Genomic DNA, 14,176 nt, shown 5'->3' with positions numbered 1-14,176 from the left:
CATCAAGGAGATTGTCATCGATAGGGAAGAGGGAGGAGCGTCCTGGTGGAGAAAGGAGACAGGTTAAGGCTGCCAGCAAATGTCAAGCATTCAAAGTCACATGCTCACTCACAAACACATCTCCAAATCCAGTCGTATTACATGCCTCTGCTTGTGTGACTGTTATGTGTCACTGTTTTGTGTCTCTGCTATGACAAGGGCAACACTCTAATTCAGTGGAGAGGCTGCGTGTAAAATAATAATGTGACTGTCCACTGACTCTCAGTGCAGCTTTATGTTCAGTGGTTGTGAGACAAAGCACGAGCTTAAGTGATGGAGGATTATGTACAGTGTACTTTTGTACAGTCCACAACACGCAATCATGTGTGCTCCAATCTGAGTAGTGTAGCAGATAAAGCAGCTATGAGGCCATGTGGGACAAAGCTGTTAACAAAATAGCAGAGCAGAGCACAAGTGACAAAACGGTCCAGGTAAACGTGGCCCAACATGAAACCCTCGTCATCACGTATGTCTGGATTTAAACACAATAAAATACAACGGTCATGTTTTCTTCTATTTTGTGTAGCAAATTATGGGACAAAATATAAACAGCGTAAAAAGTCCACAACGACACTGTAAAAGAAATGCCTCAGTTTGGTAGCTGTTCAAGCATTAAAGCATGCTATAATAGAGTCAGTCACAATAACACAGACATGTTTACCTCGACGTCTCCCATAGCTCCTGGCTGCATGTAAACAAAGTACAGAGTACACGTTTCAGCTGTGCAGACATTTCTCAGAGGGTAGAGCTAACCTCCAAAGACTTTAACATGCAGACAGGTCTCTTTCACCAACCAATTCAGATAGCGGTAGATAAGCTGTCAGTCACAGAAAAGTACCCCAAATTGACTACGAAATACTTCAAATGGCCTATATTGTACAGTATGACACCTTTCACGTGCTATTTGACTCAGGCCTGTGTTCTGGTGGGATTGTTATTAACATAATTTTTGTCACCACCACGAAGAAAAAAGGTTCTGCAGGCCTACGATTATTCCAAACGGGCTTTAGGCTGTCTGTATAAGTGGATCCAAAGGTGCTGACAATCCTGATCTCAAAGAGAGGATTCAGACTCAGACATAACGGAGTCCTGTTTGTGGCCCATTCTAGTTTTTCATGTGACTTTTAACAATGGAAACATGCCGACTTGTCATGTGAGCACCATTACAAAACATTCCAACGTGACGTACTTTTTTAATCCTACATCTCACGAGAATGGAAGTAATAATCTCTGGTACATGTTGGGTTTGGATCGATTAAATTCGGTGACTACAAACACTCATCATGGAATTCTCATCTCATACAGCAGGTGTTGCTGTTGGTGAGTCTACAGTATCTAATGAGGAGAAAGCATCATGAATGGACACAGAGGGAGATGGTGCTAAGAGGTAATTACCGTTGAGCATGAGCAGGCCGTCGGCCCCAGGGTGAGGGCATCCCACACGGCCTGACATGAGAAACACACACACGCACGCACGCGCACACACACACACACACACACACACACACACACACACACACATAGAGATGAGACACAGAGCAGATGGGGAGGACAGGGCGAGGCCATGGCGTGTACATGGGTGTGCGCACGCACACGCACACACACACACACACACACACACACACACACACGGTGTGAGTGTGACGTCACCCATTGGTCTCTGGACTCTGTTTTGAAGCCTCGAGTTTGGCATTTTGGCTGGTGCCATCTTGGTTATTGTGAGATGGCACAAGACCACAGAGCCGCCTGCTATTGGTCCGTGATCGGCGAGCTGCACGATCACTGCACAGGTGACATGTCAATCACACCCAAGACATAGCCCTTTTTATCGTCTATTTTACTCTAAACAGGTGAGTTATATAAAAAATTCATCCCCCCGCGTACAGTTGTCATGAAAGATTAAATTAGCTATATAGACCAAAACCGTTTTTTGAACCACGTTGTAAACATGCTCATCTCTGCTGTAAAGCCAGCCTCAAGTGGCCATTTGAGGATCTGCAGTTTTTGATACCGGCATTTGCCTCAGTTCTCCTAAGAATGTCTTCCCCCTCAGATGATGAGACACAGAGCAGATGGGGAGGACAAGGCGAGACCAACGCGTGTAAACCACTGAGCGGGTGTAAACACACACACACACACACACACACACACACACACACACACACACACACACACACACACACACTCACTCACTCACTCACTCACGCACGCACGCACGCACGCACGCACGCACGCACGCACGCACGCACGCACGCACACACACACACACACACACACACACACACACACACACACACACACACACACACACACACGATGCCTGCCTGTGCATTATGTTGAAGGCTCATCACATGTCCACATTGAGCACTACAGTCATTACTGAAGAACAAAACCTCTGTTTATTCCCACAGAGAGCCTGAGCTGGCAGATTGAGAAAACAGAAACAATCTCGCAAAATGTAAAAGCTACAGAGAGTCGCCACCATGACTTTAGACAGAACTAATCACTTTCACTTTTCGGCTCTAGAAAGCAATTTTGAAAGCTGTGGAGCAGCAGCGCTCTGATTTTAATTAAACTTGAAGCGATGATGGATCTTGTTACTGATTGGCCCAGGGGGTGCCTGTCACATGTTTAGTACTGTTTTACACGATTGATGCAGAATCCAAGTCAGGTTTAAAAAATAAAACAGAACCATGTGACAGCTCCAGACATCTCAAGTTTATGCATTAAATGTGCCAGTTGCATATTTCTGCCAGAAAAACGTATGGCCAATTTAGCTAATACATTTTTTTATGTCCTGTTTCAGCTGTACCATGTGGGTTTATGAGGTCCCGTTAGTCTGGAGCTGCTAGCCAGTATACACTGTTTAGTCATGGCAATGCTATAAATGGCAGAGCCCACCCTTCCACAGCCTCCTTTCCTCTCCTCTCCCCTCCTCTCCTGGCTGTCACACACAGTGTGTGAACGTGTGATCACATCTAAAATTAGTCTGCTTCCCTCTCTCTCTGCTGTGCACACTAGCCCATGTCCTCTCCATCTGCTCCTACAGGAAAAACAAGAAACTCAACCTAGAAAGGAGTTCAGGTTGACACCCAGCCCGAGTTCTGGCAGGGCCTCAGTGTTGAATCTACAAACAACCAACCAAGAACCTACACCACAACTTACTCACAACTTCACCAAGTCAGCAAAAATCATGCTTGTGTGCCTGGTGATTATACACATAATACAAACAACTGGCTATCATTTAGGTCAGTGGTTCTCAACTGGGCTAGCGTCATGGCCGACATTTTTACTTACTCACTAAGTGCGGACCCAATTTTCAGATTTGGAAATGGCCATGCTAGTTTTTCTCTCGCCAAAATTTAGCCAAAATTTGGGGTATTATTTAGCCCCCTTCCCGACATGCTAGCATGAAATGGTTGGTACCAATGGATGTTTTCATATCAATACCAGAATCATCATTCTAGCTGCAATTGAGCCTGCTACAGCCTCTGAAAGACAGTAATGTCGGCCGTGGACGCCGGCATCCTCAACTTTTTCCCCCCATGTATCCGTGACCCACTCAAAACGGACCACTTTTCAGTTGCGACCCACCAGTTGAGAAACACTAATATATACGTGGTATGGCTTCCCCATCTACACAAACACCTGGACACGTCTCATTGTGAAACTAAACTATCCAAGTTATTTCTCGGTCATGTCCTCAAGTAAAAATGTTAATCCATTCAAATGTGATTCAAATGTAGCTGTAACTGAGTTACAAAGCGTCTCGTCAGTGGGAGGACGGTAAGAGTGGTGCAGTTATTTGACACGGCTGCTCTGATGTCCAGCAGCTGAGCCAGGAGGCCTGGGCCAGTCACCCTACAGTGTCACCCTACAGTGTCACCCTACAGTGTCACCCTACAGTGTCACCCTACAGTGTCACCCTACAGTGTCACCCTACAGTCTCTGCTCGCTCTCACCCACCAATGAGGACGGATCCAGTCAATTATTCCTAAACCTTTCATGGTAAAACCCTAAGACATGTGTGATACGAACACGTGGGGAGCATAAATGAAATGAGTAATGCATATAAAACATAATATGTTAGCTACATCTGCCATAAAACACTGTGATCTGTGATCTGTGATGGGGATCTTCAGAGGAAAAAGGCGTCGTTCTCTCCTCCCCTGTTTACTCTGCTGTGTGCTGTCTAGGTTCAGCAGCAGCAGGAACAGAGCTGGAAGGTCATGCAAATGTGCAGCCGGTAGCAGAAGTAAGAAGCCCTCAGCCGGGAGAAGATAAGCTGGTCTGCAGCAAAGCAACGCAGCTCTGGGCCTCTCACCGCCCTGCACTGAGGGAACGTGCTTCCTCTCCGCACTGTGTGACCCAACCAAACCTTCTAACCCCCACATGTGGACACTAAAGAAGGAGAATCTCACCTTTCATTGGATCCTGCTCCGCTCGCATGATGTCGATGAGAGAGCTTTCCAGGGAGTGCATGTTCAGACTGTCGTACATTCTGGAGCGCTCCTGAGAAGAAGAGGCACCAGGTTTATATCGTCCACACAGACTGTTTTACTGTAATGCTGAAACTGAGCTGCCAAAACAATCACAGGTCATTATGCATATCATAATTACACTAAGTATCATGTTTGTCACACACTTTCGTCAGTTGGCTTATGGTGAGAAAGCCTCTGAAGTGTGTGGGCGTCTGGCTTAACATTTAAGAGATTTAAGAGTGTGAATAGCACACGCTTGGATTAACATTCCTTCCGTATTTATTCAATTTAGGGGTCCGAAGGTACAGTATGTTTGTGAGCCGCCTGGACAACGGATTCCCCGGGATCTCTGGCCTAGTTCCCAGAGACACAGAGAATGAAAGGCATTTAGCCGGAGAGCTGGGATGGAGGTTATGAGCTCATCAGTGGGCCAATAAGACAGCCCTCCTGTTAGATCAACCATCATAGACCCATATGGCAATGTTCTGGTGACTAGCATACCACAGAGAACAACCCTTCCTCAATGTTCTGGTCACTAGCATACCACAGAGAACAACCCTTCCTCAATGTTCTGGTCACTAGCATACCACAGAGAGACCCATATGGCAATGTTCTGGTGACAAGCATACCACAGAGAACAAACCGTCCTCACCGGGAGCATCATAGACCCATATGGCAATGTTCTGGTGACCAGCATACCACAGAGAACAAACATCATAGACCCATATGGCAATGTCCTGGTGACTAGCATACCACAGAGAAGAAACCTTCCTCACCCGGAGCTACAAGATGACAGGTCAAAAGGTCAATACTTCAGCCACTGAATAGTAAAGGATCAAAGGGTTGCGCAAATTGCGCAATGCACCTTTCCATTCATTAATTTTTTAGCACTATAGTGAAAATAAGATCTACAGAATGGCATGAGTTAGAATTATAACTCCTTATTTGACTTTATGGAGAGTTTCCTAGTTAAGAGCACTAGTATCGAGGGCATCAATGCCTCTATCACTACATTACTTGTTTCAATGATGTTGATAATGGGGTCATTGAGTCTCCTTCAACGGGGAACCAGACACTGCCTACTGGTTCACAGCCACTGCTAACCAGTGATTGCCAAAAGAGTCCAGCTTTCCAGACCAGTGATCTATCAGTCTGCGAGATGTTTGTGATGACAAGTCAAGGTATCCAGACAGACTGGAAGCCACCAGTCATAACTGCTGGCAGGGGGAGCTTTGTCCACTAAAAAGCTTTTGCCTGGATATCAGAATATTGCAGTCCAGCTAGGGTCCATCATCCCAGTCCGTTTACTGCTGCTATAATGGATCTTCTTTTGGAAAAACTCTGACTAGAAACACATAAGTTAAATATGGTTGAGGGAAAAACAGTGTCAGACATTCTATTCAATTTTAAGAATGTGTAGGCTAGACTTTTACGGTGACAGCATGCCTGTCTCTGTACAATGTTGATTGTTGAGGTTTGTTAAGTAAATGTGTTTACTAAAGGCACAATATTCTCGCTAAAATGAAAAGGTATTTTGGACTTGACCCTCTCCTATCTCCCTCTGTTTAATCTCTTTGTTGAAAACATGACACAGCAGAGATGTGTCACTGACTGCCAAGCATTAAACAGAAAGGAAGGAAGGAAAAGACTTGGAATCTTAAGAATTCTGGGTCGGACACTGTTTATGGAAATTAACAAACTATGGAGTCAGGCCTGTTTCCTGGAAAAGTAAAAGTAGCACTCCTTGGCTCTGGCACCACTAATAATTTCAGCTTGCAGCACCAGTTCATCATTTGGTGACACCAATATTTGAGTTCAGAGACAGCGTTAGATACACCAACGAATATCTTGTCCATTCCAAGTCATTAAGATGTTCCATTATTCCCAGAATGATTTACTGTGCTGTACTGATATATATGTACTGTGTATATACTGTGTGTGTATATATATATATATATATATATATATATATATATATATATATATATATATATATATATATATATATATAAATAATATAATAGTTGCCTTTGTGATGTAATGTTAAAATCATGCCCAAATCGCAATTCTTGCAGACACCCTGCCATAACGCACCCCGGAAGCGGGGGTCAGATCAGGGGTATATACAGGGGGTTTATACAGTCTATCTATGGGGTAAACAAACAAGTATATCAATGAAACAGACGTGGTCTGAGCTTTGTTTTTTAATCAGAACATTACAAGACCCCAATGTATAGCAGTTGGGCAGTGGGCACACTTAGTGACAAGCAAGACAACAGTAAACTGACAGGTTTTTGTATTGACTTTGACATAACACAGGAGAGACAACAGGCCGGAAGTTCCTTTTTCCCCTGATTTTTTTAATCCCATTTTTACCCCCCTTAGTGCTAATTTAGTTTTATTTATCCTGGTTGCTACTCCACCCTCTGCCGATCTGGGGAGAGCCAAAACTGGCTCCATGCTTCCTCCAAGACATGGGCAGTAGCCAGCCGCTTTTTTTTCACCTGACAGGGGAAGCTTCACTGGTAGGACATAGCACGTGGGAGGTTCACGCTATTCCAACGAGTTCCCCTCCCTCCGAACAGGTGCCCTTAACGACCAGAGGAGGAACCACATTAGCAACCAGGATATTGCATGTTTTGGTGAAGGGGGTTCCTATATGAAGGAAACCCTTCATATAGGCACAGGGGAGAACATGCAAACTCCACACAGAAAGGCCCTTTTGACGACCCCACCCGGGCGGTGGGCACTCGAGGACATGCGGACGGGCACGCATTCCTTCAGCGTTCACAGCGTCCCAGGTGAGAATCGAACCCAGGACCTTCGAGCTGTGAGGCGACAGCGCTTACCACTGCGCCACCGTACCCCCCAACAGGCCGGAAGTTGACCGCACAAATAAGACAGATCATTACTACCAGTATCTATATGATATTTTCAGCAGGACCGCAACAGCAGGGCCAGACCTATAAACATGAATGTCTGTCACTGACTGATTGACTGACTGAGTGATGAAGTTAAACCATTGGCTGGCCGGAACATCCAATCGCCGCAATCGTCCAGCCATATTTTGACCTAGTCTTGTCTGCTAGTGTAACCTGCGCTGTGTTGACAGTCCGCACAGAAACCCATGTTAAGGGCTTGCCCAGGGGCGGAGGCGGGATTCGATTCCACGATCTCCCACTTGCAAAGTGTACGCGCTAACTGCAATGCCAAGAGAGCTAGCTCCCTTGGCGGAGCTGGTTAACAGGCCTTTATACTAACTAACCCGCAACAACTACACAACGTACACACTCAAGCCATGCACATTATCTATCTTTTTTATTCAATGTAATTCAATTTGTAACAACTACACAACGTACACACTCAAGCCATGCACATTATCTATCTTTTTTATTCAATGTAATTCAATTTGTTTGGAATGTGCCAGCCAAAACAAAATGTTTTACTGCAATGATACAGCTTAGCCAATATTAACCAAATTGTTAAATCTGGTTAACTGCACTCATTAAATTAAACTGTTTAGAAATAACCTAATAAACCAGAAAGAAAGACCAAGTGGTTGCTGGCTCGGGCGAGTCACATCAGGCTATGAACCGAGAGAGAAGACGCGAGAGCGTGGAGAGGATCTCTAACAGCTCTGCCCCTCTGGAATAGAGAGGAGATGAGAGAGCGTGGAGAGGATCTCTAACAGCTCTGCCCCTCTGGAATAGAGAAGAGGTGAGAGAGTGTGGAGAGGATCTCTAACAGCTCTGCCCCTCTGGAATAGAGAGGAGGTGAGCGAGTGTGGAGAGGATCTCTAACAGCTCTGCCCCTCTGGAATAGAGAAGAGGTGAGAGAGTGTGGAGAGGATCTCTAACAGCTCTGCCCCTCTGGAATAGAGAGGAGATGAGAGAGTGTGGAGAGGATCTCTAACAGCTCTGCCCCTCTGGAATAGAGAGGAGATGAGAGAGTGTGGAGAGGATCTCTAACAGCTCTGCCCCTCTGGAATAGAGAAGAGGTGAGAGAGTGTGGAGAGGATCTCTAACAGCTCTGCACCTCTGGAATAGAGAAGAGGTGAGAGAGTGTGGAGAGGATCTCTAACAGCTCTGCCCCTCTGGAATCGAGAGAAGATGAGAGAGTGTGGAGAGGATCTCTAACAGCTCTGCCCCTCTGGAATAGGTTCGGCTCAGAAATAGTTTACAGTTTTCAGTCACCAGAGAGAATTAAACATATGGCTTTAAAAGCATTAAATATGATATTCAGCCCTACTAGATGCCAGCAAACCACTACTATAATGTCTCGCGAGACAGAGTAATAATGCCGTTGTGAACAGTGAAGGAAGCCACGCCCCCGGCTGTCTGTTGTGAAATGCGAGGTACCGGCCACTCGCACCTTCATGCATGTGCCGTACGTGTGGCGTTCATGTGAGTCCCTCCCATGTTGCCCCCCCCCGCATCTATTTATAGACTGAAAGAGCGACCATAAGAGGCTTGCGAGCAGTTGTGGAGCGGTACTATGTTATGATCGTGTCGTGGAATTGACGGGTTTTGTTTGAATGCGGCTGGCTCGACGGTGGCTCCTCCCTCTGCATGTGTGTTCACTCCACAACACTGAGAGCACCCAGCCTGTCTAGTGCACACACAGCAGACACCTAGGAGACGATGCGAGGGCATATGGTAGCATTGGAAAAGTGCCTATGTGTTTCATACACTGTATTTGTTTATGTCTAATGCTGCTGCTCTAGTGCGACATCTACTGGGCTAAAAAAATATAGCATATAGCATATAGTGCCTTTACCGTTAAAAAAAATCTGATGGAAAATTATGAATGGAAACAAAGGGGTTTTGCGACAGCAGTACCAAAGAAACATTTCAGTGAGATGTGACCGAATGGTGGCCATCTTAAGAACCTTGTACAGCCTTGACAGGAGAACGTTAAGGCATCATGACAGGAAAATTATAGTCATGTCATTCAGATGTTTGATGACCACCAGTAGATCTTTCTTATCTGCCATCTTCCTAACAATGCCCACAGCTGGGTGCATATTAAAAATGGGATGAAATTAGTTCATGGCTGCTTTGCACAGAAAGAGCTTTAGCAGCCTTGATACCTGAAATAGATCCATCATCTCACCTACAAGATGTTATACTTTCCTGAGCTTGAATCTAGCCCATCCCCCACTCTGTGACACCTTTGATGAAACACATCACTCCCATCTGATTGAAATGCTAACGGTCCCTGCCCTGTTGGAATTGATATTTACTCTCTGTGATGTGCTTCTGAAGAATCCTTCTTGCTCACAGTCTCTCTAACCTCACTGTCTCCATTACTAAAGACTAACGTTTGGTTTTAGCTTCACCTTCTCTACTACAAAACAGCAGCAGAACTCGTTCAGAGCTATAATCCATCCCCTCTCTCCCGCTGTCCGCTGCTTTGTAGTAGGTAGCGTAATAATGTGCATGCTCTCATCTAGGGATGCACCGATATGAACATTTTGGCCGATACCGATAACCGATATTAACATTGCTGTTATGGCCAATAACCGTTATTTGCCAATGTCGATATGATCTGTATAAAAACTAATTTCTATGATAATCAAATGTTGTACATACTGAAAAACACATCAATTTTTGTCCCACTGATGATGTCACAATGTGTATGACATCATAATCAGTGACATCATTATTGACCAAAATCATCTTATGACATCACTGATGATGTCCTAGGCACTGATGATGTCATAGGCATTGTGACATCATCAGTTCCTCGAGCAATAAAATAAAAGGGAGAGGCAACGGCCCCTGAGCAACTGCACTGTGCATGCCAATAGGCGAGGCCATGCAGCAGCCGAGGTGCGTATGCGAGCTCCAGGGCCAGCTCGGTGAGCTGCAGGGCGGGTGAGGCCGTGCAGCGGGTGAGCCTAAGAATCAAGCGTGCGTAGCGCGCGAGTTGCCTAGTGTTAAAAAATGACATCGGCCGATGCCGATATGATTGCCGATAGATTGTGCATCCCTACTCTCATCTTCTCTCTCGCTCCCTTGATCCAATATCTCATTCAGGAGCTGATTCAGTAATCCTCTGTTGCCACTTCTTTCAATGACTCTTGTGACAACAAACAAGAATGTAGTAACACAAGACACTACCAACCTCAATAAACAACCCCCCTCCTCACCTCACAGACTGAGGTCTGTCAAGACCAAAACCACTCACCACAAGAACAGCTTCTTCCCAACTGCCATCGGCCTCATCAACAAGGCCCGAAAGCCCCCTCTACTTAGGACTCTACCAACCCCCCCCCCCCCCCCCCCCCCCCAAGCACAGCTGAATCCCCCCATCATACATCACTTTAGAGTAGCAGTGGCAACATTAAAGTATTATAGCTGCTTCTCCTACCAGAACTTTTGAATGTAACTCTTGTTAACTGCATCATGCAACGGTTGGACTGTCAATTCCTATTTAATATCTATTTAACACCAAGTATATATTGTGTATATTATATTGGACTGTACTTGCAATTTTGTGATTTTGTCTTAGATATCTTCTTTTTATCTTCTGAATATTGATATGACCGCTTACCACTTACCACTCCCGCTACGCAGCATACTTACACTAAGACAGATTCCTCGTATGTAATCTTTACATATTGTGGCAATAAAACTGATTCTAAACCACACACCAACCCATGAACACCAGACATAGACACTAAATCACACACATCATCCCCAAAACACATACCTGCAGAGGCAACAAGGTGTTGCTGTTACTGTCTGTTCGAAACATGTTCTCCTCAAGCCAGGATTTAGGCCCCAGCGAGCCACCAGTGCGTGGGAACTTGGGAGGAGCGATGATGTTGCTGGAGAAGGGCTTCTTCATGGGCGAGACGTGGCTGACCGAGCCTGGCATGCCCATGCCTCCCCCTCTGCGGTGGTCCCGGCCCCAGGACATCCCCCCGGAGCCCCAGCCGCTCCCCTGGTGACTGCCCCAGGGAGACGGCTTCACCATGGGCTGCAGAAGGCGTGGAGAAAGGGTGGGGGGGGATGGGGGGCAGTTAGAGACAGAGCAAAAAAGAGCATGGTGATTTGTGCCTTTTCACACCTTTTTAGTGTCTTTAGTGTCTTTATATGTGTTTTTATTCTATACTATCGATATTATCCTGTCTTTTTTCCCTCTGTCACGGCCTGGCCTGATCTGCTCCTGTAGCAGGATGGGTGAGTGGGTAAGAAGATTTAAGGCTTTAAGACTAATACTAAGTATCCCGTGCACTGCGACACCACCAGTGCACACCACTCTCTCTCTCTCTCTCGCTCTCGCTCTGCCTGGACCTCACGTCCACTCTTAAGCATATCATACATCTCATCATGCGTAATATCACGTGCTTTCACAGGCAACATAAATGAATGTTCTCCTATGTATCGGTTGCAAACAGCTCTATATGGGCTCTTTGGGTGTGTGCAAGATGGTGGTGTCAATTGGGCCTGAGGTCGTTAGAGGTTTAATGGAACATGTATTTACACAGCATTCCTGTCAACGGGGGTCAAAGGTCAGTAACACAGCAACATAATACATATGCACTTTAAGCACAGGCATACACACACACACACACACACACACACACACACACAAATGGCAATGGGGGATTAATCACATGCTCCTGCTGAGAGGATCGTGTATCTTCCTATGTGTCTCTGCTACTGCTGCTGATCTTTCCCCTGGCCCCCTGCTGGGACTATAACCCCAACCCAACCCAACCCAACCCAACCCAACACACACACACACACACACACACACCCAAGATACTAGATGTTTTCATGTCCACCAGATAAGCGTCCATTTAGGACACCAAACCCTGCAAGCCTGCCTTTGTGTTCCCACTGACTGAAGCACAAGACAATGATGGTCCAGCACCATGTGACTAAAGTCCAGTGCCAGCTTCCAGCAGAGAACAACAGTCAGATTCACTGATGCTCCCCCTTGTTCCCTTCGCCTCGCCCTCCCTTCCCTTGCCTTGAGTGGAGTGACTTCAGCCCGATGACATGACAAATGCATTATAAATCATCATCATCATCATCATCATCCTATGTAGACTTCAACGGCCATGGGATAAGAGTGAATACACACACACACACACACACACACACCTTCAGGCTTTTATCTCAATCTGTCAAGAGATGCTCCCCAACCTTGGCACTATGCCGCACTAGAAATGATGCTGTTCTTCAACAATGCAACTACAGCTTGATTGAAAAAAGGCTACAAAGAGTTATGGTGGGGTATTTGGTTGTAGGCCTATTCTGTGCATTGGACAGGCATACTCAGCAACCGCAGGATAAACTGTATCTGTCTACCATCCCTTCCTCTCTTCTCTTCTCTACCTGGATATGATTAATTTCATTTGTCCTGTATTAACTCACCTGATGGTGGTTGTAGTTGTTCCTCTGCTGCAGGAAGGCGCCCTGCTGGGGGTGCATCTGCGGGCTGACCGGGGACCGGCGACTTTGCGGCTGCTGCGGGACGTTTATCTGCGGTGAGAAAGGGCCGCTGAAGCCCTGCACATTAATCCCGGCGCATGGATTAGCTGACACCGGCGAAAAACTCTGGAAGAAGGCCGGGTTGATGGAGGAGGGGATACCTGGGTAGAAGCTGTTGTCAGATTCCGTGCTGGGGATCTGGTTAATGGCGTGGATGGGGTTGACCGAGTTGGGCACGGGAGGGGGCGAGGAGCTCGTCTGGACGGACCAAGGGGTGCCGAACCCGGGGAGGGGAGGCGAGGACGAGCCCCCGCCGGCGATCTGCATCTCATGGGCTGGGAGGTTCGGGAAAGCGGCGCCGAGTCCTCCGGACAACATATTGCTGGTGCTGCTGCCATTGCCGTTATTTATATGGTGGGTAATGGGGGAGTCCATTTGGATCTTGTTTGGATTTTCGGAAGTGGGCGATGGCAACGCAGCATCGGCTTCGGTCTGTTCCAATGGAGAGCCGCCGCAGGGGTCCTGGGCGCGGGGGTCGGGCTTGGAGAGCGGCTGCCTCTGCGGCAGGTGACTGAACTGTCCCCGGGGTGGGAGGGGGAGCGACTCCGTGGAGCTAAACTCAGTGTGCTGACTTAACTGCTGATGTATTTTCCGGTTGTGTTGCTGAAGGTCACAGATAGACTGCGTCGGGCAAAAATGATCTCGATCGAAATCGGGGAAATCTCTATTCTGGTTCGTATAGGAGTCCGATCTGAACGAGTACTGCTGGCTGCTGTGATATTCGGTTTGGTTCGACTGCTGCTTCCCGGATTTGCTGATGGTTTTTTTGGCGTTGCTGTAGTTTTCCTCGGCTGACGGGGGTAAATGCGTGGCTGTCACCCCCACAGGCTCATCCTGCATGTTTTGCTGATGCGCAGCAGCTGACAGGAACGCTCCTGAAGGGCGAACCGGGGCGCAACTGGCCCGCAGGAAACCGGAGAGGACAAGGCGTAGGATCCGTCAAGGAGAGTGCTTATATTCGCTGCCAGCGAGCCGCAACCGAAAGCGCACATTTAGGCTAGTGAAGCAGATATGCAAATGTTTCTTATGCAGCTCGTTTCCGAATTAGTCTCTTTTGGAACAATATAGGACAGCAGTCTTTGAGAAAATGCTATATTGGGGAGAGAGAGAGAGAGATAGAGAAAGAGGGAGGAGGGGGTCTGGAATGCA

General features: G+C 46.8%; 1 protein-coding gene across 2 annotated transcripts in view; it reads right to left on the bottom strand.

Annotated features, from left to right (window-relative positions):
* Nucleotides 1-13,867, bottom strand: part of cpeb2 (cytoplasmic polyadenylation element binding protein 2) — a gene marked incomplete at both ends in the record, with an annotated part of 16,250 nt that extends 2,383 nt beyond the window's left edge. The window contains 6 exons of one of the 2 annotated variants that reach the window (XM_083647525.1): nucleotides 1-42; nucleotides 701-724; nucleotides 1,435-1,485; nucleotides 4,461-4,551; nucleotides 11,235-11,504; nucleotides 12,911-13,867. The exon at nucleotides 1-42 is cut by the window's left edge and continues 132 nt beyond it. In XM_083647525.1, coding sequence (XP_083503651.1) covers nucleotides 1-42; nucleotides 701-724; nucleotides 1,435-1,485; nucleotides 4,461-4,551; nucleotides 11,235-11,504; nucleotides 12,911-13,867 — 1,435 coding nt within the window. The remainder of the gene's footprint in view (nucleotides 43-700; nucleotides 725-1,434; nucleotides 1,486-4,460; nucleotides 4,552-11,234; nucleotides 11,505-12,910) is intronic. The other variant, XM_083647526.1, reaches the window with a different exon arrangement.
* Between the last annotated feature and the right edge of the window lie 309 nt (nucleotides 13,868-14,176).

This window comes from Poromitra crassiceps (genome assembly GCF_964638095.1).
Source record: "Poromitra crassiceps genome assembly, chromosome: 12".
NCBI lineage: Eukaryota > Metazoa > Chordata > Actinopteri > Beryciformes > Melamphaidae > Poromitra > Poromitra crassiceps.
The sequence above is the reverse complement of the archived record's forward strand: the minus strand, read 5'-3'. Positions and strand labels throughout refer to the sequence as shown.